The sequence below is a fragment of the Dermacentor albipictus genome, chromosome 1 (assembly GCF_038994185.2).
Source record: "Dermacentor albipictus isolate Rhodes 1998 colony chromosome 1, USDA_Dalb.pri_finalv2, whole genome shotgun sequence".
NCBI classification, from domain to species: domain Eukaryota; kingdom Metazoa; phylum Arthropoda; class Arachnida; order Ixodida; family Ixodidae; genus Dermacentor; species Dermacentor albipictus.
The window spans coordinates 184,369,574-184,390,927 of record NC_091821.1 but is presented as its reverse complement, the minus strand read 5'-3'; the positions used below and the strand labels follow the sequence as shown (position 1 = coordinate 184,390,927).

The 21,354-nt window shown below is 48.2% G+C and overlaps 1 protein-coding gene and 11 non-coding genes across 12 annotated transcripts; all 12 read left to right on the top strand.

Annotated features, from left to right (window-relative positions):
• Positions 1 to 2,915: 2,915 nt before the first annotated feature.
• Positions 2,916 to 3,959, top strand: LOC139060278 (uncharacterized). The gene has a single exon (XM_070539386.1). It carries the CDS (start codon positions 2,916 to 2,918, stop codon positions 3,957 to 3,959), a length of 1,044 nt encoding a protein of 347 aa, XP_070395487.1.
• Positions 3,960 to 4,237: 278 nt separating this feature from the next.
• On the top strand, positions 4,238 to 4,319 carry TRNAL-AAG (transfer RNA leucine (anticodon AAG)). The gene has a single exon. It is a non-coding gene; the product is annotated as a tRNA-Leu (tRNA).
• Positions 4,320 to 4,390: 71 nt separating this feature from the next.
• Positions 4,391 to 4,472, top strand: TRNAL-AAG (transfer RNA leucine (anticodon AAG)). The gene has a single exon. It is a non-coding gene; the product is annotated as a tRNA-Leu (tRNA).
• Positions 4,473 to 9,437: 4,965 nt separating this feature from the next.
• Positions 9,438 to 9,519, top strand: TRNAL-AAG (transfer RNA leucine (anticodon AAG)). Its single transcript has one exon. It is a non-coding gene; the product is annotated as a tRNA-Leu (tRNA).
• Positions 9,520 to 9,590: 71 nt separating this feature from the next.
• Positions 9,591 to 9,672, top strand: TRNAL-AAG (transfer RNA leucine (anticodon AAG)). The gene has a single exon. It is a non-coding gene; the product is annotated as a tRNA-Leu (tRNA).
• A 71-nt stretch (positions 9,673 to 9,743) lies between these two features.
• TRNAL-UAG (transfer RNA leucine (anticodon UAG)) lies at positions 9,744 to 9,825 on the top strand. The gene has a single exon. It is a non-coding gene; the product is annotated as a tRNA-Leu (tRNA).
• Positions 9,826 to 9,896: 71 nt separating this feature from the next.
• Positions 9,897 to 9,978, top strand: TRNAL-AAG (transfer RNA leucine (anticodon AAG)). Its single transcript has one exon. It is a non-coding gene; the product is annotated as a tRNA-Leu (tRNA).
• A 71-nt stretch (positions 9,979 to 10,049) lies between these two features.
• Positions 10,050 to 10,131, top strand: TRNAL-UAG (transfer RNA leucine (anticodon UAG)). Its single transcript has one exon. It is a non-coding gene; the product is annotated as a tRNA-Leu (tRNA).
• Positions 10,132 to 15,138: 5,007 nt separating this feature from the next.
• On the top strand, positions 15,139 to 15,220 carry TRNAL-UAG (transfer RNA leucine (anticodon UAG)). The gene has a single exon. It is a non-coding gene; the product is annotated as a tRNA-Leu (tRNA).
• Positions 15,221 to 15,291: 71 nt separating this feature from the next.
• TRNAL-AAG (transfer RNA leucine (anticodon AAG)) lies at positions 15,292 to 15,373 on the top strand. The gene has a single exon. It is a non-coding gene; the product is annotated as a tRNA-Leu (tRNA).
• Positions 15,374 to 15,444: 71 nt separating this feature from the next.
• TRNAL-UAG (transfer RNA leucine (anticodon UAG)) lies at positions 15,445 to 15,526 on the top strand. Its single transcript has one exon. It is a non-coding gene; the product is annotated as a tRNA-Leu (tRNA).
• Positions 15,527 to 20,876: 5,350 nt separating this feature from the next.
• On the top strand, positions 20,877 to 20,958 carry TRNAL-UAG (transfer RNA leucine (anticodon UAG)). The gene has a single exon. It is a non-coding gene; the product is annotated as a tRNA-Leu (tRNA).
• Positions 20,959 to 21,354: the final 396 nt, after the last annotated feature.

Sequence of the window (21,354 nt, the reverse complement as noted above, 5' to 3'; positions counted from 1 at the left end):
ACGCCCCTTTCTAAATTGTCGAAGGAAAAAGAAAAGAATGTGGAACGCGCGGAGGAGGTCGGGCATTCTATCGAGCCAACCAAAGTGGTCAACGATGCTCCAGTGGACGAAAACAACAAAGACGAAGGAAAGGAAACCACCGCGTCAAACAGCCAGCCAGAAGACATGGACGTCGTGAGTGCTGGCGTAAGTGTCGCAACTCCAAAACGACCGATTGAAGAGGTCGCTCCTGACGGCGGCCGACTAGGCAAGGGGGCAGGAAGTGAGCCGGCGACGAAGGTGGCCACGGGCAGGCGACCCAGCACTAAGCCCATACCTAACATCGGAGCGGGCACCCGACCGCCGCGGAAGCCGCCTTCGTAGCAACGAGGGCTGTGCTTTAACCAAGGGCCTTAAAACCATAGACGGAAAAGGACACGGCTCGAATGGCTTCAGCATCATGTGACGTGTGTGGCGGGTGCACGCCGTGTGCGTGTATACCCGCAAGTCCTTCAAGGTTTTGCACCGGCGACGCCGGGCCCATGTGTGAGGTAGGAACCATGCGATCTGTTCCTACTGGCACGCGGACTTCGCAATCTAGAACCGCGTTACGAGTTGCCACATTGAACGTTCGTGGACTACGGTCTAGACGAAGGCAATATCAGGTCAGTCGTCTCTTCCGCGAGTATGACCTTGACTTGATAGCTGTTCAGGAGACCAAGGTTGAAAGTCAGGAGCAAACGGATCGCATGGTCGAACCTTTTAGGTCTTTGTACAACGTTTGCGTATGTCACTCCCTTGGCACCTCTGGAGGCTGTGCCATTTTTTTGCGTAGTTCTTTAGGTCTTGTGGAAGAATATGTTTATTCTAGTGAAGACGGCCGAATTGTATTTTGTGATTTTCTGTTCTTGTTTCAGAAATGGCGCGTCATTTGTGTATATGCACCAAATAGCGTTAAAGATCGTATCAGATTTTTTGCAACTGTTGAACCATATTTAAAATGTGAAAGAAAAGTGATTCTGCTCGGTGATTTTAACTGTGTATGCCTGAAGGAAGATAGGAGCAAGGGATTGCCAGTTCGGGATCAAAGTGCTTTGTTTTTAACTACGATTATGCAGGAGTGTGGACTAGATGATGTTGGAAATGTACTGCAACAAGGAAGTGGCACTGTCTATACACATTTCCAACGTGATTGCCACTCACGTTTAGACAGAGCGTACGTGGCAGACGTGCTTGTACCACATTGCAACAGTTATGAGGTTAAGCCGGTAGCGTTTACTGACCACAGTGTCGTGATGTTTTCAATAGGCGAAAAAAAAAGTAGGTCAGGTTTTTCGTGGGAGTTGTGGAAACTCAATAACAAACTACTTAACGATAAAGTCTTTGTAGACAATGTGAAAGTACTTATAGAAAAATTGCACTTGTTTGAGTCGGGGGGATTTGTTGACGCATGGGAGCGGTTTAAGGAAGAAGTAAAAATTAGCGCAATCGAGAGATCTTCCATTTTACACCAGAATGAAAAAAGAAAAGAAAGGGAACTACAATGTCAGCTGGAATTCTTGTTGACAGTCGAGAGCGTGCAGCCAGGCACTTTCAATGAAGAAATAAGAAAAATAAAGAATCAGCTTGAAATAATGGATATAGAAAAATACAGAGGCGCAGTTATACGCGCACGCGCTGAACACCTCTGGCTCGGCGAAACACCGACGAAACGATCCTTGAGCGAGGAGAAGCGGTACGCTTCACGTAAGGAAATAACGCAGATAACGTACAGTGAAGAGATCACAAGGGACAAATTGATGATCCAACAAGCGTTTGTCGAATACTACAAGGGATTGCTGGGATGCAGCGGTAAAAGTGAGGCCTCTTTACACGGTGAATTTTTGACACCAATGCCTACATTAGATAACGAAACCAAAGTACGCCTTGAAATGCCAATTGGCTTAACCGAAATAGAAAGAGCAATAGACGATCTAAGTGAAGGGAAAACGCCGGGTCCAGACGGACTTGGTGCTGCTTTTTATAAGGCGTTTAAGCATGACCTCTCGAAGGCTCTTTGGCGGCTCTTCGCTGAGGCGTACGAAACAAAAGATGCACCACCATCCTTTAGAAGGTCGCATATTGTACTGATACCCAAAAGTGATGATCCAGTGAAGGTTTTATCGGTGAGTGCTTATCGTCCTATAAGCCTCACCAATGTAGATTATAAGGTGTTCATGAAGGTGCTAGCCAAAAGACTGCAGACTGTAATACAACTAATCGTAGGACCTCACCAAACATGCGGCATAAAGGGCAGAACAATAGGAACGAACATTCACACAGCGAGGAGCATCCTAGAATGCTGTGATGCATGGGACAGGAAAATCGCGATGTTACAATTAGACCTCGAAAAGGCTTTCGATCGTGTAGTGCATGACGTACTTTTTAAAGTATTGGAACATGTAAATGTCGGTAATGTTATCTTAGAAGGTGTGAAAATGTCATACAAAAATTGTGGGGCTAACATTGTCATTAACAAAGAAGTCACTGAAAGTATTCATATTGCCAGGAGCGTTCGCCAGGGGTGTCCAATTTCTCCTTTATTGTTTGCTATTTACTTAGAGCCCTTTTGTTTGAGCATAATTCACAATAACAAAGTACGTGGTTTTAAGCTTATGATGGCTGAGGTCAAATTATTGTCTTATGCTGATGACATTGCCGTTTTCTGTGAAAACAGAGAAAGTATTAGCGAAGCTGTGAGGGTTGCCGACAAGTACTGCAAGTGGTCCGGTAGTGCAATAAACTGGGATAAATGTGTAGGTCTGTGGCATGGCACCTGGGAGGCAATGCCAGATTTTTTCGAAAATGTGAAATGGAGGGACGTACCCACAAAGTATCTTGGGGTGCCACTAGAGGGATATAAAGATACAGCTGAATATTGGAAGGACGAAACAGAAATGCTGAGAGAGAAAATAAATAAGTGGGGAGGGAAAAACTTCTCGATATTCGCCCGGTCAACAGTCTGCAATATCTTTTTAGCAGCGAAAGTTTGGTACGTGCTTCAGGTGCTGTGCATGAATAGGCTAAACATTCAGAAGATACACAGAATCTTTGCCACTTTTGTTTGGGGATCCCAATGGGAACGCACAAGTCGTACAAATCTTTTTCGATCAGTGAGAGCTGGTGGGCTGGGATTGGCCCATTTGTTTGTAAGACAGATAGTGTCGAGGTTTACTTTTCTACGTGATCAGAGTCATCCATTCTTGCGCACCATGTTACAAGTTAGACTATGCTGTTATTTACCTGAATTCATTGTATCGACTTCTTGTGCGGGGCGAATGGGTATACGTGGTTATCTGCTCGAAGTAGTATTGACGTTCAGTATATTAAAGGTTCGTTTTTCTCTGCAGTACTTGTGCGAAGTCAAGAAAAAACGGCTGTATAAAGATCTTATTGACGTAATGATGCCAGAACCCTTGTATCGCACCATGTATGCAATCGGGCCCGGAAAAGATGTCTTTAAAAGAATCAAAAGAATGGTAGTACGGCCATCAGCCAAGACCTTTTTTTTTCAGCTACATACTGGTACGTTGCCCGTGAAACCATGGCTAGAGGAAAAGGGCCTATTTGTTCCGTGGAGTACTAATTGCCTCTTGTGCCGTAAGCCGGAAAGTATTGATCACATCTTTTTGGACTGTTGGGATGCCGTATTTCACTGGGACATCCTTCAGCGAACATTAAAGAAAGACCTCCCTATAACACCATACGGTATTCGTTTTCTGCCGGTTCAGTGTGAAAGTGGCATACCGTATGATATGTTTATGTTGTTGAGTATGCACGCTATTTGGAAGACGCGTATGGCGGTGAGGCATGCGGATGTAAACGCACGCCCAGCCAGAGAATACTTTATAGAAAGTATAGCTCACACCAAGGATGTATATTGCACAGGTGAAGAACAGCCAGAATGGCTACCCGTTCTGAATGACCTCATGTCATTATAATCATCCCCACGTCAAACAAAGCGAGTTTGAGGTTTTTAAACATTTTTCAGTGTCATATTTTCTGTAAATGCGTTTTGTTCGGTTGTTCTTTAACGTGTGATGTACCAATCAGCGAATTAAAAAAAAAAAGCGTGGCCGAGCGTTCTAAGGCGCTGGTTTAAGGCACCAGTCTCTTCGGAGGCGTGGGTTCGAATCCCACCGCTGCCAGATCGTTTTGCTTCTTTACGCACGCGCGTCGGCGAAAGGCGCACGCGATCGTCATACTGCAGTAGAACCGTGGTAGCGTGGCCGAGCGGTCTAAGGCGCTGGTTTAAGGCACCAGTCTCTTCGGAGGCGTGGGTTCGAATCCCACCGCTGCCAGATCGTTTTGCTTCTTTACGCACGCGCGTCGGCGAAAGGCGCACGCGATCGTCATACTACAGTAGAACCGTGGTAGCGTGGCCGAGCGGTCTAAGGCGCTGGTTTAAGGCACCAGTCTCTTCGGAGGCATGGGTTCGAATCCCACCGCTGCCAGATCGTTTTGCTTCTTTACGCACGCGCGTCGGCGAAAGGCGCACGCGATCGTCATACTGCAGTAGAACCGTGGTAGCGTGGCCGATCATTCTGCTTCCGGCAGCCGAGCTGAGCGGTCAGCAGAATCATGGGCTCCAGTGGAGCAGCGACAGCGGCCACTTTTGGCCGCGGAAACAGGCTTACCGACGAAGACAAGGAGTACCCGTTTATTTTGCCGCAACTGCCGAAAGGACGACTAACGATCAACACCGTGTTTTTACACGGGGATGTACGTGCGAGACCATACAAGGTTGAAGACTTCAGGGATGCCCTATTGCCGACGGGCCTGCTACCTGACGTGGTATGCATAGGGGCGTATCAAATTAACCACGTCTGGGCGGTGACTCTCAATGATGCGACTGCCACAAAACGCCTGCTGGCCATGAAGGAAATGCAAGTGAAGGGACGACGGTGTGTCATTGTTGACCCACAAGACCAGCAAGTGAAGCTTAGGCTTCACTGGCTGCTGCACGGCGTTTCTGATGAGGACATTCGGACGGCGTTCGCAGCTTTCGGCAAGGTGGAAGAGGTGAGCCGAGAGCGGTGTCGTGTCCAAGGCATGGGAGACAAGACCTCTACTACCCGGACCGTGCTCCTGAAGCTGAACAGCGGCGTAAAACTGGAAGACCTGCCTCATCAGGTGCGCGTCGGCGGAGAGCTAGCATTGGTGGTCGTTCCCGGGAGGCCCATGCAGTGTCTGCGCTGCCAATGCACGGGACACGTCCGCCGAGATTGTAAAGTTCCCCGCTGTTCAAGGTGCAAGCGTTTCGGCCACGTTGATGCTGACTGCGTCAAATCGTATGCAGCCGTGACAGGACCAGCAGCGAGTGACGTTGCTGCAGAGCACGTTATGGACGTGGTCGAGACGGAGGACGCCGCCAAAGGAACCGGAGACCTGGTTCCGACAGCGACAGTCAGTGGGACATCGACCGTCGGCGCAGAAGGCACGGTGGCTGAGGCTGGCGAGAAAACGAGCAAGACGGTACAGGTCCTGTCTTCAGTGGGTCATGGTATGGGGGGCGTTAACGACGAGGCACCCGATGACGACACGACAGCAATGCTGCAGGTTGAGGACACCAACGACGGTGAGCAGACTGCCACTCTCGGTGCCCCAGCCAAGCGCCCCCACGACGCGACGAAGGACCGGGACGGTAGTGCAACCGGCACCAACGAGGGGCCACCGCCGAAGGCGCCTCATGGGAGGCGGATGGGTTTCAAACCAAAACCTAATATTCCGCCTGGAAAAAAGCCTGTTGTCAAAGTGGGGGCGGTGACCAACGCCAGCAAGCCGGAAGGTCCCGGAGGCGGCTAGCCGAGGGCTAGTCGTGAAGGGTAAGCACCATGCTCCGGGCCTACTTTTTTTTCCCTTAGTTAAGATGGCTCTCTTACCGGCACTTACTATCGCCACGTTAAACGTGAGAGGGTTGGCGGCTAGTCGTAGGCAAAGTCAGGTCCTACGGTTGGTCACTGACCAAGACATAGACGTACTAGCCGTCCAGGAGACCAAGGTTGACGGAGAGAAGGAGACCGGGAGCATGGTGCGGCGTTTCACGACTAGATATTATGCGGTCGTGAGTCACGCGGTAGGGACGTCCGCCGGTTGTGTTCTGTTTGTAAAGAAGTTGCCTGATCTTGTTGTTCAAAGTGTATTTTCATGCCAGTCTGGAAGGATTGTTTTTTGTGATTTTGTTTATCGTGAAATTGAATTTCGAGTCATGTGCATATATGCGCCGAATTCTGTAGAAGAGCGCACCTTATTTTTTGAGAACCTTTTTCAGTATATTTGCAGCGATAAGTGCATGATTTTGTTGGGGGATTTTAATTGTGTTTTGAGTGCTCGGGATAGAGCGAATAATGCCGGTATTCGTGATAGAAGCAGCAGTGTGTTGACTAAACTAATAAGTGAAAATGAACTGGACGATTTTTGCGAGTGTCTGGAGGGGGAGCGGGAAGTAATGTACACGCGATTTCAAGGTATCAGTCACGCGAGGTTAGACCGCATGTACATATCGCAAGACATGATTCCAAAGTGCCATAGTTATTCTGTGGCACCAGTATCGTTCTCAGATCACTGCTTGGTGAAATGTAACATAGGCACGGAGAAGAAGAGAGAATCTTTTAATTGGGACCTATGGAAAATGAACGCCTTACTACTAAAAGACCAACCATTTGTAGAGGCAGTACATGAGGCCGTTAGGGAGGTTTATGAGGATAATAGTCAAACAACAGCAGAGAAATGGGAAGGGTTCAAACAAAACGTAAAAATGAAAGCCTGTGAAAGATCGAGCTGCTTAAAGTTTGAGAAGGAAATGAAAGGAAAGAGCTTGCGAAAGACACTTAAGCAGCTGATAGAGCTTGAGTGCGAAGAGCCAGGGGCGTATAAACAAGATGTGCGAACCATTAAAGAAAAAATCGAGCAGCTCGACAAAGAACGGTATCAAGGTGCGATTGTGAACGCAAGAACAAATGCATTAGTAGCTGGAGAGACGCCCACTAAAAGGGCGCTTGGACTTGAAAAAGCTCACGGTCGAAGGAATCACGTCGATAAGATTCTATGGAATGGCACAACTGCCGACGACAGTAAGCGTATAGGCCAAGCGTTTTTCGAGTATTACCAGTCCCTCTTTGCCTTTCAAGAAGCCAATGTAGACGAGTTCAAAAAGGTATTCCTCGGTCGCATGCCGCGATTGAGTGACGACACAAAAGAACGAATAGAAGGGAAAATAACAGAAAGCGAAGTTCAAAAGGCGATTGAGGATTTGAATCAAGGCAAATCACCTGGACCTGACGGCCTGGGCGCTTGTTTATATAAAGCTTTCAAGAATGAACTGTCACCGTTGCTAGCACGGCTGTTTAATGATGCGTATGAGAACAAAGCTTTGCCACCTTCTTTTGGCAAAGCGCATACCATACTCCTCCCTAAGAGTGATCAAGTGGAGAAACTTAGGCTGGTGACATCTTACAGGCCGATATCTTTAACCAATGTAGATTATAAAATTTTCATGAAGGTTTTGGCAGCCAGACTTCAAAGTGTAATAAAGGAAATTGTCGCAGATCACCAAACGTGTGGGATCAAAGGAAGGTCGATTTTTTCGAATATTCACACGATGCGGTGCGTGCTCGAGTGCTGCGACGTCACCTTGGGCGGAGTCGCAGTGCTTCAGCTCGACCTCGAGAAAGCCTTTGATTGTGTCTCGCATGGGATTTTGTTTGCCGTTTTGGATCACGTTAATATTGGTTCCATCATCGCTGAGGGAGTGGCGTTGGCGTATCAGAACTGCACAACACGCTTAATTGTGAATAAATCATTGGGGGCCCCCATTAACGTCATGCGTTCTGTGCGTCAGGGCTGCCCCCTCAGTCCTCTTTTGTTTGGAATTTACATAGAAACTTTGTGTTTGGCCATAATTCAAAATGATCAAATACGCGGGTATAATTTGGCAGACACAGAAGTCAAGCTCTTGGCATATGCAGACGACATCGCAGTGTGTTGTACAAGCAAACAAAGTGTAACGGAAACGATAAGCGTAGTGAAAAGTTTTTGTGGTGTGACGGGCAGTAGAGTGAACTGGGGGAAGTCCCTCGGTTTGTGGCACGGAGAGTGGTCTTCCGCCCCGGACCATTTTGCAAATGTGAACTGGATGAAAACCCCGACCAAGTATCTAGGTGTTCCCATGGACAGTTACAAAAATAGCGACGAGTACTGGATGAACCAAACAAAAGAAACTAGAGAAAAAGCAGAAAGCTGGAAAGGCATCAACCTCTCCATTTTCGCTAAGGCAACGGTGTGTAACATGTTTTTTATTACGAAGTTGTGGTATGTCATGCAGACGTTGTACTGTTCAAGGGTAAACGTGCAAAAGCTGCACAGAGTGTTCGCGATTTTTATCTGGGGCTCTACCTGGGAAAGGTGTAGCCGAACAAATCTGTTCAGGCACGTGAAGGAAGGGGGGCTGGGCTTGGCACATCTTTTTGTTCGACAGCTTGTCAACCGCTTTTTGTTTTTTCGCGATGTGCGCGATCCTTTTTTGCGCACCGTATGTCAGCTCAGGTTGAGCGACGCATTGCCTGCATATGTTGTTAGTACGGCAAGCATGACCGGAAAACTTCGAGGTTATTTTAAGGAAGTGGTCGACAGCGTGCGTTTCCTGTCAGTACGTTTTCCCAATGATTATCTGTTTGAAGCTAAAAGGAAAAAACTGTATAATGATGTGTGCGACATTGTGTTCCCAGTGCCGTTATACAGAACAATATACAGTGGAGGGCCAGGACAAGACGTCCTTAAACGGGTGAAACGAATGCAGGTGCCACCAGGGGTTAAAACCTTCTTTTTTAAGCTCCACACAGGAACGCTCTCTGTGAAAACGTTTGTGGAAAAACGAGGCTGTCTTGTGCCGTGGGGATCCCACTGCTTGATCTGTCAGAAGCCGGAGACCATTGATCACGTTTTCTTGCATTGCTGGGCGGCTGTTTTCCTTTGGGACGTGTTAAAGCGAACGCTGAAAAAGGAGTTACCGGTGGACCCCCAAGGGATCAGGTATCTGCCAATTAAAGATGAAGACGGAATACCGTATGATCTCATTATGCTGAATGCCCTCCACTCTATATGGCGAGCTCGCATGGCCGGATATCATTGCGACGCCGACGCTCGGCCAGCGCGTATATATTTCAGAGAGTCTATGTCCTTATTTATTGAAACGCAGAAAATTCAAGAGTGTGCACCGGATTGGCTGTCGAGGCTCGAACCTCTGACAGTCATGAAGGAATTTTAATTTGACAACGTCAGTCCTATGCGGATAGACGGCTTTGTAGCGCTTTTTGTTTCTTGCCTTCTTTTGCTCTTGCAAGAAGCTTGCATTTGTGTCATGAGTGTGAAATTCATATGTACGATGTCATATTGAAAACCGGTAATAAATAAAAAAAAATGGTAGCGTGGCCGAGCGGTCTAAGGCGCTGGTTTAAGGCACCAGTCTCTTCGGAGGCGTGGGTTCGAATCCCACCGCTGCCAGATCGTTTTGCTTCTTTACGCACGCGCGTCGGCGAAAGGCGCACGCGATCGTCATACTGCAGTAGAACCGTGGTAGCGTGGCCGAGCGGTCTAAGGCGCTGGTTTAAGGCACCAGTCTCTTCGGAGGCGTGGGTTCGAATCCCACCGCTGCCAGATCGTTTTGCTTCTTTACGCACGCGCGTCGGCGAAAGGCGAACGCGATCGTCATACTGCAGTAGAACCGTGGTAGCGTGGCCGAGCGGTCTAAGGCGCTGGTTTTAGGCACCAGTCTCTTCGGAGGCGTGGGTTCGAATCCCACCGCTGCCAGATCGTTTTGCTTCTTTACGCACGCGCGTCGGCGAAAGGCGCACGCGATCGTCATACTGCAGTAGAACCGTGGTAGCTTGGCCGAGCGGTCTAAGGCGCTGGTTTAAGGCACCAGTCTCTTCGGAGGCGTGGGTTCGAATCCCACCGCTGCCAGATCATTTTGCTTCTTTACGCACGCGCGTCGGCGAAACGCGCACGCGATCGTCATACTGCAGTAGAACCGTGGTAGCGTGGCCGAGCGGTCTAAGGCGCTGGTTTTAGGCACCAGTCTCTTCGGAGGCGTGGGTTCGAATCCCACCGCTGCCAGATCGTTTTGCTTCTTTACGCACGCGCGTCGGCGAAAGGCGAACGCGATCGTCATACTGCAGTAGAACCGTGGTAGCGTGGCCGGAGGATTCTGCTTCCGGCAGCCGAGCTGAGCGGACGCAGGATGGCAGGCCCTTCAAGGGTGGCTAAGCGGTACTTACCGGCCGCGGTAACAGGTCTTTTGACGTTGAGAATGAGTATGAAGTTTTATTGCCGAACCTTCCTACAGGACGAGTTGTTTTGAATACTGTTTTTTTACATGCTGACGTCCGTTCCCGGCCATATCGAGTGGAAGACTTCCGCGACACACTGGCTCGTCTGACGCTGCTCCCCGAGGTTGTTGCCTTAGGGGCGTATCGTATGAGCCATGTGTGGGCGGTGACGTTCAAGAATATGGATGCTGTGAAAAGGATCCTTAGCGTTGGTGACCTCAAGGTGAAGAATTCTCGCTGCCTCGTCATCGATCCAGCCAACCAAGATGTGAGGATGAAGGTACACTGGCTACTCCACAATGTACTCGACGAAGACTTGAAACGTGCGTTAGCGCCGTACGGCCAAGTGACGGAAGTCAGCAGGGAGCGGTGGCGGGTACACGGCGTGGCCGACAAGGGCTCGACCACCCGTCTGGTAACGCTCAGGTTGAAGGTGGGCCTTAAAATTGACGACCTCCCTCATCAAGTGAACGTGAGCGGTGAGCAAGCCCTTGTTGTTGTGCCGGGAAGAGCGCCCATTTGTCTACGCTGCCGAGGAAAAGGGCACATTCGTCGTGACTGCCGAGTGCCGCGTTGTGGTAGCTGCCGGAGGTTCGGTCATGAGGAGCGCGACTGCACGCTTTCCTATGCCAGCGTCACCGGGCCCGTGGACGGGGGCGACGCGTCCGAGCTACTCATGGACGAGGCTGACGCTGAAGACGCAGCAAGTCCGGGTGACAGAGGGTCCGACAGAGTGCTGGCGACGCCAGACCCGGCCACACTGAAAGGGCCGAATGCGACAACAGGGCAAGAGCCCGCAGAACAGCCGTCGGAGCTACAACCTGGGAATGCAACGGCCTTAGAGAGGCCAGAATCGTGTGAAACTTCTGCCAAGGAAACAGAGTTTACAGCTGGACAGGACAACATGGAAGACAGCGAGAGCGCAGTCGGCGGCCTGGCTGGCAAGCGCCCTTGGGACGAAAGTCGAGACGAGACAAGTATTTCCGATGGCGTCGAGGCTGGAGAACCACCGACGAAGACAACGGGGATTAGGCGCCCGTCTTTCAAACCGCGGCCAAAAATTCTGGTCGACCCACGGGCAGAGGCCAAGCCGCCTCTCCCGTCTTCATCACCTGGGTAGGTGAGACTGTCATGATTTTTGGAGAGACAGTAATTTGTGAAAGTGTTGTGCGGGATCCGAGACGTAAAAACATGAAAAAAAGCCGCAATGCCTGTAAGTCATGCAAATTCCTTGTTTTCTGGCGAGCACCCATTTGAAGTAAAAGCCGTGTGGTAGGCCTACTCATAGCGATAACATGTCCTTTAAATTAGAAACAGCCTTATGCGTAGCAACGCTCAACATTAGAGGACTTGGATCTAGGAGGCGACAGTATCAGTTGCGGCGTTTGTTGCTTGAGAATGACGTTGATATTGCTGCCGTGCAGGAAACGAAAGTCGAGTCCCAAGAGCAGACAGACCGCATGCTTTCGCCTTTCCGCTCCCTATACAATGTTTGTGTCAGCCATTCTCAGGGTACATCTGGTGGCTGCTTGCTTTTTATGAAGAACAGCATTGGTATTGTAGTAGAGTGTTTGCATATTGACGATTTGGGACGATTAATTGTGTGTGATTTTTCTTTTTCTGGAGCGAATTGGCGGATTGTTTGTGTATATGTACCAAATAGGGAGCTAGAACGCAAATTATTTTTCGAAGACCTTGAAGTGCACCTGTCGTGTGATAAGACAATGATTCTTCTCGGAGATTTCAACTGCGTTTGCATTCCCGAAGACAGGGCAAGCAAAGTGCCGGTGCGTGATTATAGTGCCTTATTTTTGAATGCCATGGTTCACGAGCGAGAGTTGGTTGACGTAGGATATGTGCTTTCTCAGGGCACGCAGTTCACACATTACCAGCTTAGCAGTCAGGCGAGGCTTGACAGAGCCTACGTGTCTACTGCGTTACTTCCCTTGTGCAGAGATTACAGTGTGAAGCACGTTTCTTTCAGCGACCATAGTCTAGTCATGTTCACGATCAATAAGAAAGAAAAGCAGAGGTTTAGCTGGGACCTATGGAAATTGAACGACAAGCTACTCGATGATGACATGTTTGTAGAAAACGTTAAAACTGAATTAGAAGTATTCGAGTGTAACAAGGGCAGTTTAATTCATACATGGGAGTCTTTTAAAGAAAAAGTAAAAATGAAAGCGATTGAAAGAGCATCTTGTATAAAACACCGCCAAATGAAAGAAGAAAAGCAGTTGCAGTGCCAGTTAGATTTTTTACTCTGTCAAGAATGTGTGCAACCGGGCATGCGCAGTAAAGAAATTAAAGACGTGAAAAGAAAGTTGGAGGCTATAGACGTAGAAAGATACAAGGGAGCTGTGGTGCGCGCACGCGCCGAAAGGCTTTGGTGTGGCGAGATGGCCACGAAACGTGCGCTGGCAGACGAGAAAAGCTACGCGACTAAAAATGAAATCAAGGTGATAGAATATCAAAACGTCGTCACAAGAGATAAAGCAATAATTGAACAAGCATTTGTGGAACATTATCGCGAATTATTAGGAAGCATAAGACAGGGCAGTAGCACATTCAAGGATGAATTCTTATCACTTATGCCGCAACTCGACGACGACATAAAGGCAAGCTTAGAGGCACCTATCACCGTCAATGAAATTGAAAAATCAATTGAGAAAATGACCTCTGGTAGGACACCTGGTCCAGATGGCCTGAGCGCAGCATTCTATAAGAAATTTAAAAGCCCTGTGGCAGCAGCCTTATGTGAAGTTTTGCACGAGGCATTACCAATTACCAGGCAATTACCAGGGTCCTTCCGCAGATCACACATTGTGTTGATTCCCAAAACAACAGATCCCGCGAAACAGCAATTTATTGGATCGTATCGGCCCATAACCTTGGCCAATGTTGATTATAAACTGTTCATGGGTGTGTTGGCCAGGCGACTTCAAACTGTTATTAAAGAAATCGTAGGGCCCCATCAGAACTGCGGCATCAAAGGTAGATCTATAACGACGAATATTCACGTTGCAAGGAATATTTTAGAATGTTGTGAAGATTTTGAGAGTAGGGTAGCGATGCTACAGATCGACCTCGAGAAAGCCTTTGACCGCGTGAGTCACGAGATCCTTTTGTGCATCCTCGACTACGTAAAACTGGGATCTGTGGTTTTGGAGGGGGTACGAATGGCATACACGGGATGCACTACGAGGATTGTAGTGAACAAACAGCTCAGCGAAAGCATACAAGTTTTATCAAGCGTAAAACAAGGATGTCCTGCGTCAGCATTACTTTTCGCCCTCTACCTAGAGCCCCTTTGCCAAAAAATGCTTCAGAATGAACGACTTCGTGGATTCCGCTTGATGACCGCGGAAGTCAAAGTGCTTAGTTATCCGGATGATATCGCAGTGTTCTGTGATGATCAAGAAAGTGTGAGAGTGGCAGTAAATGATGTGAAGACATTCTGTGGGTGCACCGGTAGTAGAATTAATTGGAATAAATGCCTTGGTATCTGGCATGGAAATTGGCGAAATACACCCTCACTGTTTGAAAATGTTACATGGACGGTGACGCCTGATAAGTATCTAGGCGTACCACTCCAACCCTACCGGGACACAACAGAATATTGGAGGAATGAAACGGAGCAACTACGCGAGAAGACCCAAAAATGGGGTGGCCGAGAATTTTCAATGTTCACGCGTTCAATTGTGTGCAACATATTTCTTGTTTCGCGAGTGTGGTATGTTCTTCAAGTGCTATCTATGACACGTAATGCAGTTCAAAAGCTACACAGAGTGATGGCAGTATTTGTTTGGAGTTCTACGTGGGAAAGAACCAGTCGCACAAATTTGTTTCGATCTGTCCGCAGTGGGGGGCTTGGCCTAGTCGACCTTTTCTTGCGGCAGATCGTGGCTAGGTTTATTTTCTTACGCGATCAAAGCGATTGCTTCTTGAGAACAGTGTTACATGTGCGATTGTCAAATTATTTGAAGGAATTTATTGTTTCAACGGTCAATGTCGAACAAAGACGGCCAAGGGGTTATATGCGTGAAATCATTAGTGCTTTCGAAATCCTAAAAGTACGCTTTTCAATGGAGTATCTCTCTGTGGTGACGCGTAAGAAATTATATAAAGATCTTGTAGAAACCATGTTGCCACTTCCTGTATACCGATCATTGTACTCAAGAGGTCCAGGGGACGATGTTTTAGTAAGAGTTAAAGGGATGCCTGTACGACCATCAGTCAAAACGTTCTTCTTCCAGCTACATAGTGGCACACTCCCTACAAAACCTTGGCTGCGAGAAAAGGGCATTTTTGTTGCCTGGTCTGTAGACTGCATCATCTGCAAAAAGCCGGAGACAGTTGAACACATATTTCTGGATTGCTGTGATGCAGTCTTTCTCTGGGACATCCTCCAGAGGACCTTGAAGAAAGACTTGCCCATTACCCCATACGGCATCCGTTTTCTGCCTGTCAAGAACGTAGGGGGTGTGCCCTACGACATGTTCATGGCACTAGTACTCCACAGCGTGTGGAGGACGCGGATGGCCGTGCGCAACGAGGACGTGAATTCGCGACCGGCACGAGAGTACTTCATTGCGAGTGTAGAATACTTGAGAGAAGTGTACACAGTTCAAACTGAAAAGCCTGAGTGGTACCCCCTTTTAGGGGAACTCTCTATGATGAAACAACTGCGTTTTTAACCCCTTAAGTGCTGAAAGTGATGTGACAGCACTTTCAAAAGTGACAATGCACTGTATCTGCTTTTGTTGTATGCCTAGCAGGCAATAAAGAAAAAAAAAGTAGCGTGGCCGAGCGGTCTAAGGCGCTGGTTTTAGGCACCAGTCTCTTCGGAGGCGTGGGTTCGAATCCCACCGCTGCCAGATCGTTTTGCTTCTTTACGCACGCGCGTCGGCGAAAGGCGCACGCGATCGTCATACTGCAGTAGAACCGCGGTAGCGTGGCCGATTGGTCTAAGGCGCTGGTTTAAGGCACCAGTCTCTTCGGAGGCGTGGGTTCGAATCCCACCGCTGCCAGATCGTTTTGCTTCTTTACGCACGTGCGTCGGCGAAAGGCGCACGCGATCGTCATACTGCAGGAGAACCGTGGTAGCGTGGCCGAGCGGTCTAAGGCGCTGGTTTTAGGCACCAGTCTCTTCGGAGGCGTGGGTTCGAATCCCACCGCTGCCAGATCGTTTTGCTTCTTTACGCACGCGCGTCGGCGAAAGGCGAACGCGATCGTCATACTGCAGTGGAGCCGTGGTAGCGTGGCCGGGATTACACTTCCGGCCGCGAAAGCCTACGGACGTGTTTTTCATGTGCTCCAACGGGGCGGTGTTAGCGGCCCAGTTTAGCCGCGGAAACAGGGACGACATGGAAGACAGCCAGGACTACCAAGTGCTCCTGCCTCATTTGCCAAAAGGTCGTATTGTTTTGAATACCCTTTTTTTGCACGGTGACCTACGAGCAAGGCCGTACAGAGTTGAAGACTACCGGGATGCCCTTGGACGTTTGGAACTGCTGCCTGAGGTTGACGCCTTAGGAGCATTTCAGATGAATCATGTGTGGGCTGTTGCGTTCAAGAGCCATGAAAGCATGAAGAAGTTGTTGACTGCGGGGAATATTACTGTGAAAGGCAGAAAATGTCTGGTAGTAGACCCGAACAACCAAGATGTCCGAGTGAAAGTCCACTGGGTCCTCCCTAATGTGACGAACGAAGACATACGTGTGGCCTTTGAGCCATACGGCGAGGTTATGGAAACCACAAAGGAGCGCTGGCGTGTCCTTGGCATTTCTGAAAAAGGTACGACAACGCGCGTGCTGAACCTCAAGCTGAAGGCCGGGGTCACGACTGAAGATATTCCATATCAAGTACGTGTCGCTGGGGAGCCTGCTCTCGTAGCTATTCCAGGCAAGGCGCCACTTTGCTTGCGCTGCCAGGGTAAAGGGCACATCCGCCGTGACTGCCGGATCCCGCGATGCTCACGGTGCCGACGCTTCGGCCATGACGAAAGCGAGTGCGTGCCCACGTACGCAAATATAACGGGCCACAGAAAGGACGCTGACACATTGGATAATATCATGGACGAGGCTGAAGCTGAAGAAGCAGCAACCACGGTGACGAAGGAACAAGAACCTGTGGAAACGCCTCCGGCAGCGGTACAACAACGTGAGCCAGCTATTGAAACAATAACGTGTGAAAAAAATCTGGCCGGTGCAAACAGTGACGACGCGCACAACAAAATGAATGGAAAATGTCAGCAAGGGAAATCTTCTAGTGAAGCTATGGTGACGTCGCCAACTGAAACACCGACAGTGCAGTGTCAAACAATGGAAGGTGTTGTAGAGGCGTCGGCAAAGCGCATGCACAGCGACAGTGTCGGCGAACCGGACCGTCTGGGTGGTGCAGGTGGCGGGGGGCCGCCTCTGAAAACGGCGTTCACGAGACGAACGTCGTTAAAGCCTAAACCGAACATTCCTCCTGATAGACGCCCGGTGGATAAACCGCCGAAATAAAGGCGGGGATCCGCTTCCCCTTGGTGACTGAGCAAGATGGCACCGAATAAGCGACGCCGCCTAGACGATGCTGTCCCGTCCAGCTACCGAACTTCGGTTGAGGAAGCAGACGATGGGCAGCGAGTTCATCCTGGCCCACTACTGCCACAACTGAGTGAAGACTCCACTGCATCCTTGACTTCTGGGGTAAACACTGCCCGATCCGAGTGCTCTTCACAAATTAAGAACGAAAAACTTCCTCTTCCCTTACGTGTTGCCACTTTGAATGTACGGGGATTGGCGACTAAGAAACGGCAAAATCAACTTAATCGACTTTTTCTGGAAAATAACTTGTACATAGTAGCCGTGCAAGAAACAAAGATAGAAAGTGAGGAGCAGACGGATCGAATGGTGGGAACTTTTCGAAGGCACTTCAATGTTTGTGTTAGCCATGCGATAGGCACCTCTGGTGGTTGTGCAGTTTATATAAGGAACAACGTAGGCATTGAAGGTGAAAAAGTAGTTGCGTCAGAGGCGGGGCGGTTGCTTGTTGTTGACTTTTCGTACTGCGCAAGGCAATGGCGTGTTATCTGTATATATGCGCCAAACATCGATCATGAGCGTGATGTATTGTTTGAAGACCTAGAACAATTTTTAAAAAGTGATAAATACTTAATTCTGCTTGGGGATTTCAATTGTGTATGTTTGGCTGAAGATCGAGCCAAGAACACCCCTGTACGAGATAAAAGTTCGCGAGTGCTTGTTTCACTGCTCCACGAATATTATTTAGAAGACCTCGGTTATTTATTGTTAAGAGGAAGTAGCCCTATCTATACCCATTACCAGCGCGGAAGCTGTGCTAGGCTGGATAGAATCTATGTCACAGTTGACCTTGCAAAGGATTGTGGCCACTATGAAGTGAAACATGTGTCTTTCAGTGACCATAGCCTTGTCATGACTACACTAGGAAGCAACCTCAGAAAAAGCCGTTTTAATTGGGCTTTGTGGAAGTTCAACGTGAAACTTTTGCAAGATGAAAAATTTATTGAATGTGTAACAAAAAGACTTAAACAAATGGCATCCAAAGGGCCACACGGGTGGGCAGCTGAGTGGGAAAACTTTAAGAACGACGTCAAGATTATTGCCATTGAAAGAGGAACCATTATTAGTCAAAAGCAAAAGTGTAACGAAAAAGAACTCCTGTGCCAACTCGATTTTCTTATATGTATGGAAAGCGGCAATCCCGGCATGTATATAAAAGCAATTCGCGAAGTGAAAAGCAAACTAGAAGTAATTGTAACCGAAAAGTACAGAGCAGCAGTGATAAGGGCGCGAGCCGAAAAGATATGGTTGGGTGAAACGCCCAACAAGTGAGCGATGTGTGACGAAAGAAAATACGTGGCTCAAAACGAAATACGACAGATCAACTACCGTAACGAACAGACATCAGACAGGAGTAAAATTGAGCAGGCATTTGTCGAGCATTACAGCGAATTATTTGCGAATAAAAAAGGCGATAAAACTGGGCTGAGAACCGAGGTTATTAATCTAATGCCTAAGCTCGATGAAGAATGTAAGACGCGATTAGAACAGCCAATAAGCATAGAGGAAGTGAAAAGTGCAATAAAAGGATTAACTCCAGGAAAAACACCTGGGCCGGACGGAATAGGAGCAGCCTTTTACAAAATATTCATTGAAGAAATCAGCCCAATTTTGCATAACGTTATTAGCAACGCCTATGAGGAAAAACGATTACCGCCTTCCTTCCGCGCTGCCCATATTGTTTTGATACCGAAGACAGATGATCCAACTAGACTGTTATTAGTAGGGGCCTATCGCCCAATAACCCTTACAAATGTGGACTATAAGATCTATACCAAAATTTTAGCTAAACGTTTGCAAAGCGTTATTATGCTTCTCGTTGGACCGCACCAGACATGTGGAATAAAAGGACGCTCGATATGTACAAATGTGCATGTAGCCCGCAGCGTTCTAGAATGTTGTGATGCCATCTCGGGACGAGTTGCTATGTTACAACTCGATCTCGCCAAGGCTTTCGACCGTGTCGCACACGATGTTCTTTTCTCTGTGCTTGAACATGTCAATATTGGCAAAGTGTTATTAGAAGGTTTAAACATGGCTTATAATGATTGTACTGTACGCATCATAGTTAACAAGAACCTCACCCACAGTATTGACGTCCGGTCATCTATAAAACAAGGATGTGCGTTGTCATCGCTGCTTTTCGCTCTTTATCTTGAACCCTTCTGTCTCAGTCTTATTATTAATGAAAAAGTACATGGTTTCAGGCTTCAGACGCATCATGTGAAAATCCTTGCCTACGCTGATGATGTAGGAATCTTTTGCACTGACCGCAATAGCATAGAAGAAGCCATAAGCGTCACCAAAGATTTTTGCAAACAGACAGGTTCCGCGATAAACTGGGAAAAAAGTGTCGGTTTCTGGCACGGAATATGGGACTTTAAACCAGAAAGATTTGCGACCATCACGTGGGCAAGAAGTCCTTCTACGTATTTAGGCGTGCCTCTCGAGCATTATAAGCAAACTGCAGATTACTGGGATGACCTGACGCCAAAGGCGAAGGAAAAAGTTGGAGGGTGGCAAGGCCGCGAATTATCGATGTTTGCTAGGGCCAGTGCGTGCAATGTTTTTTTGATTGCCAAAGTGTGGTATGTGTTGCAGTTTTTGTCAATGTCACGCGTCAACGTGCAGAAACTGCATCGAATATTCGCGGTTTTTATTAGGGGCTCCAATTGGGAGAGAATCAGCCGCACTAATCTGTTTCGCCCAGTGAAAGACGGAGGCCTCAGCCTTTCTCATCTGTTCATCCGACAAATTGTGTCGCGTTTTATGTTCCTGCGGGACACGAGAGACCCATTTTTGAGAGCGATGATGCAAATGCGCGTGCAATGTTTTTTTGATTGCCAAAGTGTGGTATGTGTTGCAGTTTTTGTCAATGTCACGCGTCAACGTGCAGAAACTGCATCGAATATTCGCGGTTTTTATTTGGGGCTCTAGGGCGCGCCCTAAAGGACCCTAATAAAGTTTTTCATCCATCCATCCATCCAATTGGGAGAGAATCAGCCGCACTAATCTGTTTCGCCCAGTGAAAGACGGAGGCCTCGGCCTTTCTCATCTGTTCATCCGACAAATTGTGTCGCGTTTTATGTTCCTGCGGGACACGAGAGACCCATTTTGAGAGCGATGATGCAAATGCGCCTTAAGAATGTACTGCCCGAATTTGTTGTGTCTAGTGCGGCTGCAATCGACTGTGGTGTAAAAGGTTACTTCAGGGAATTAGTCACGTCGTTTAGGATGCTTAAAACACGCTTCTCATTTGAGTACCTGAGCCTTGTACCGAGAAAGAAACTATATAAAGATTTAATCGATGTAATGATGCCAGTACCATTATACAGATCGCCAAACATTCCAGGCCCAGGACAAGATGTATTAAAAAGAGTTCGAAAAATGACTGTTAGAGGAGCTGTTAAAACATTCTTTTTCAAATTGCATACAAACACACTCCCTGTAAAAACATGGCTCGATGAAAAGGGAATATTTGTACCGTGGACAACAAACTGCCTTTTGTGCAAGAAACCAGAAACAATCGAACACGCGTTCATTGATTGTTTGGATCCTGTCTTTTTTTGGGATGTTTTGCAACGAACCCTGAAGAAAGAGTTACCGATAACACCACACGGAATTCGATATCTCTCAGTGCAGAATGAAAACAGCTTCCCCTATGACATGATCATGATACTGGGGCTACATAGCCTTTGGATCACAAGAATGGGAGTCAGGCACGCAGACCCCAAGGCAAAGTCAGCCAGAGAAAACTTTATAGAGAGCATAACCTACATGCGCGAGGTATATAGTACTTTAACCGAGCCACCAGCATGGATTTGGGTACTTGATGAGTTGGTACGGATGAAAAATTTTTAATTAACCACACTGGTCAAGCAGACCAAGGTGGGTTTTATGTATGTACATGCCTTTTCTGAATAAAAGTGTGTAAAAAAAAAGTGGTAGCGTGGCCGAGCGGTCTAAGGCGCTGGTTTTAGGCACCAGTCTCTTCGGAGGCGTGGGTTCGAATCCCACCGCTGCCAGATCGTTTTGCTTCTTTACGCACGCGCGTCGGCGAAAGGCGAACGCGATCGTCATACTGCAGTAGAACCGTGGTAGCGTGGCCGGCTTCCGGCCACCGAGCGTGACGGACGCATGATGACGGGCTCCGTTGGAGCAGCTTCAGCGGCCTTTTCTGGCCGCGGTAACAGGGCTATGGAAATGGAAGACGACTACCAGGTTGTTCTGCCAAGTCTCCCAACCGGGCGTTTAGTTTTAAATACTGTTTCTTTGCACGCGGATATCAGCGCCCGCCCGTACCGGTGGAAGATTTTCGAGACGCGTTGGCTAGGCAATCGCTTCTCTCGGATGTTATCGCCCTGGGGGCGTATCGGATGAGCCATGTCTGGGCCATCACGCTGAAGGATGCAGATGCCGTT

Bases quoted from the DNA above. Each gene is read 5' to 3' on its own strand.
- LOC139060278 (XM_070539386.1), top strand. From the start codon at position 2,916: ATGCTGAGAGAGAAAATAAATAAGTGGGGAGGGAAAAACTTCTCGATA.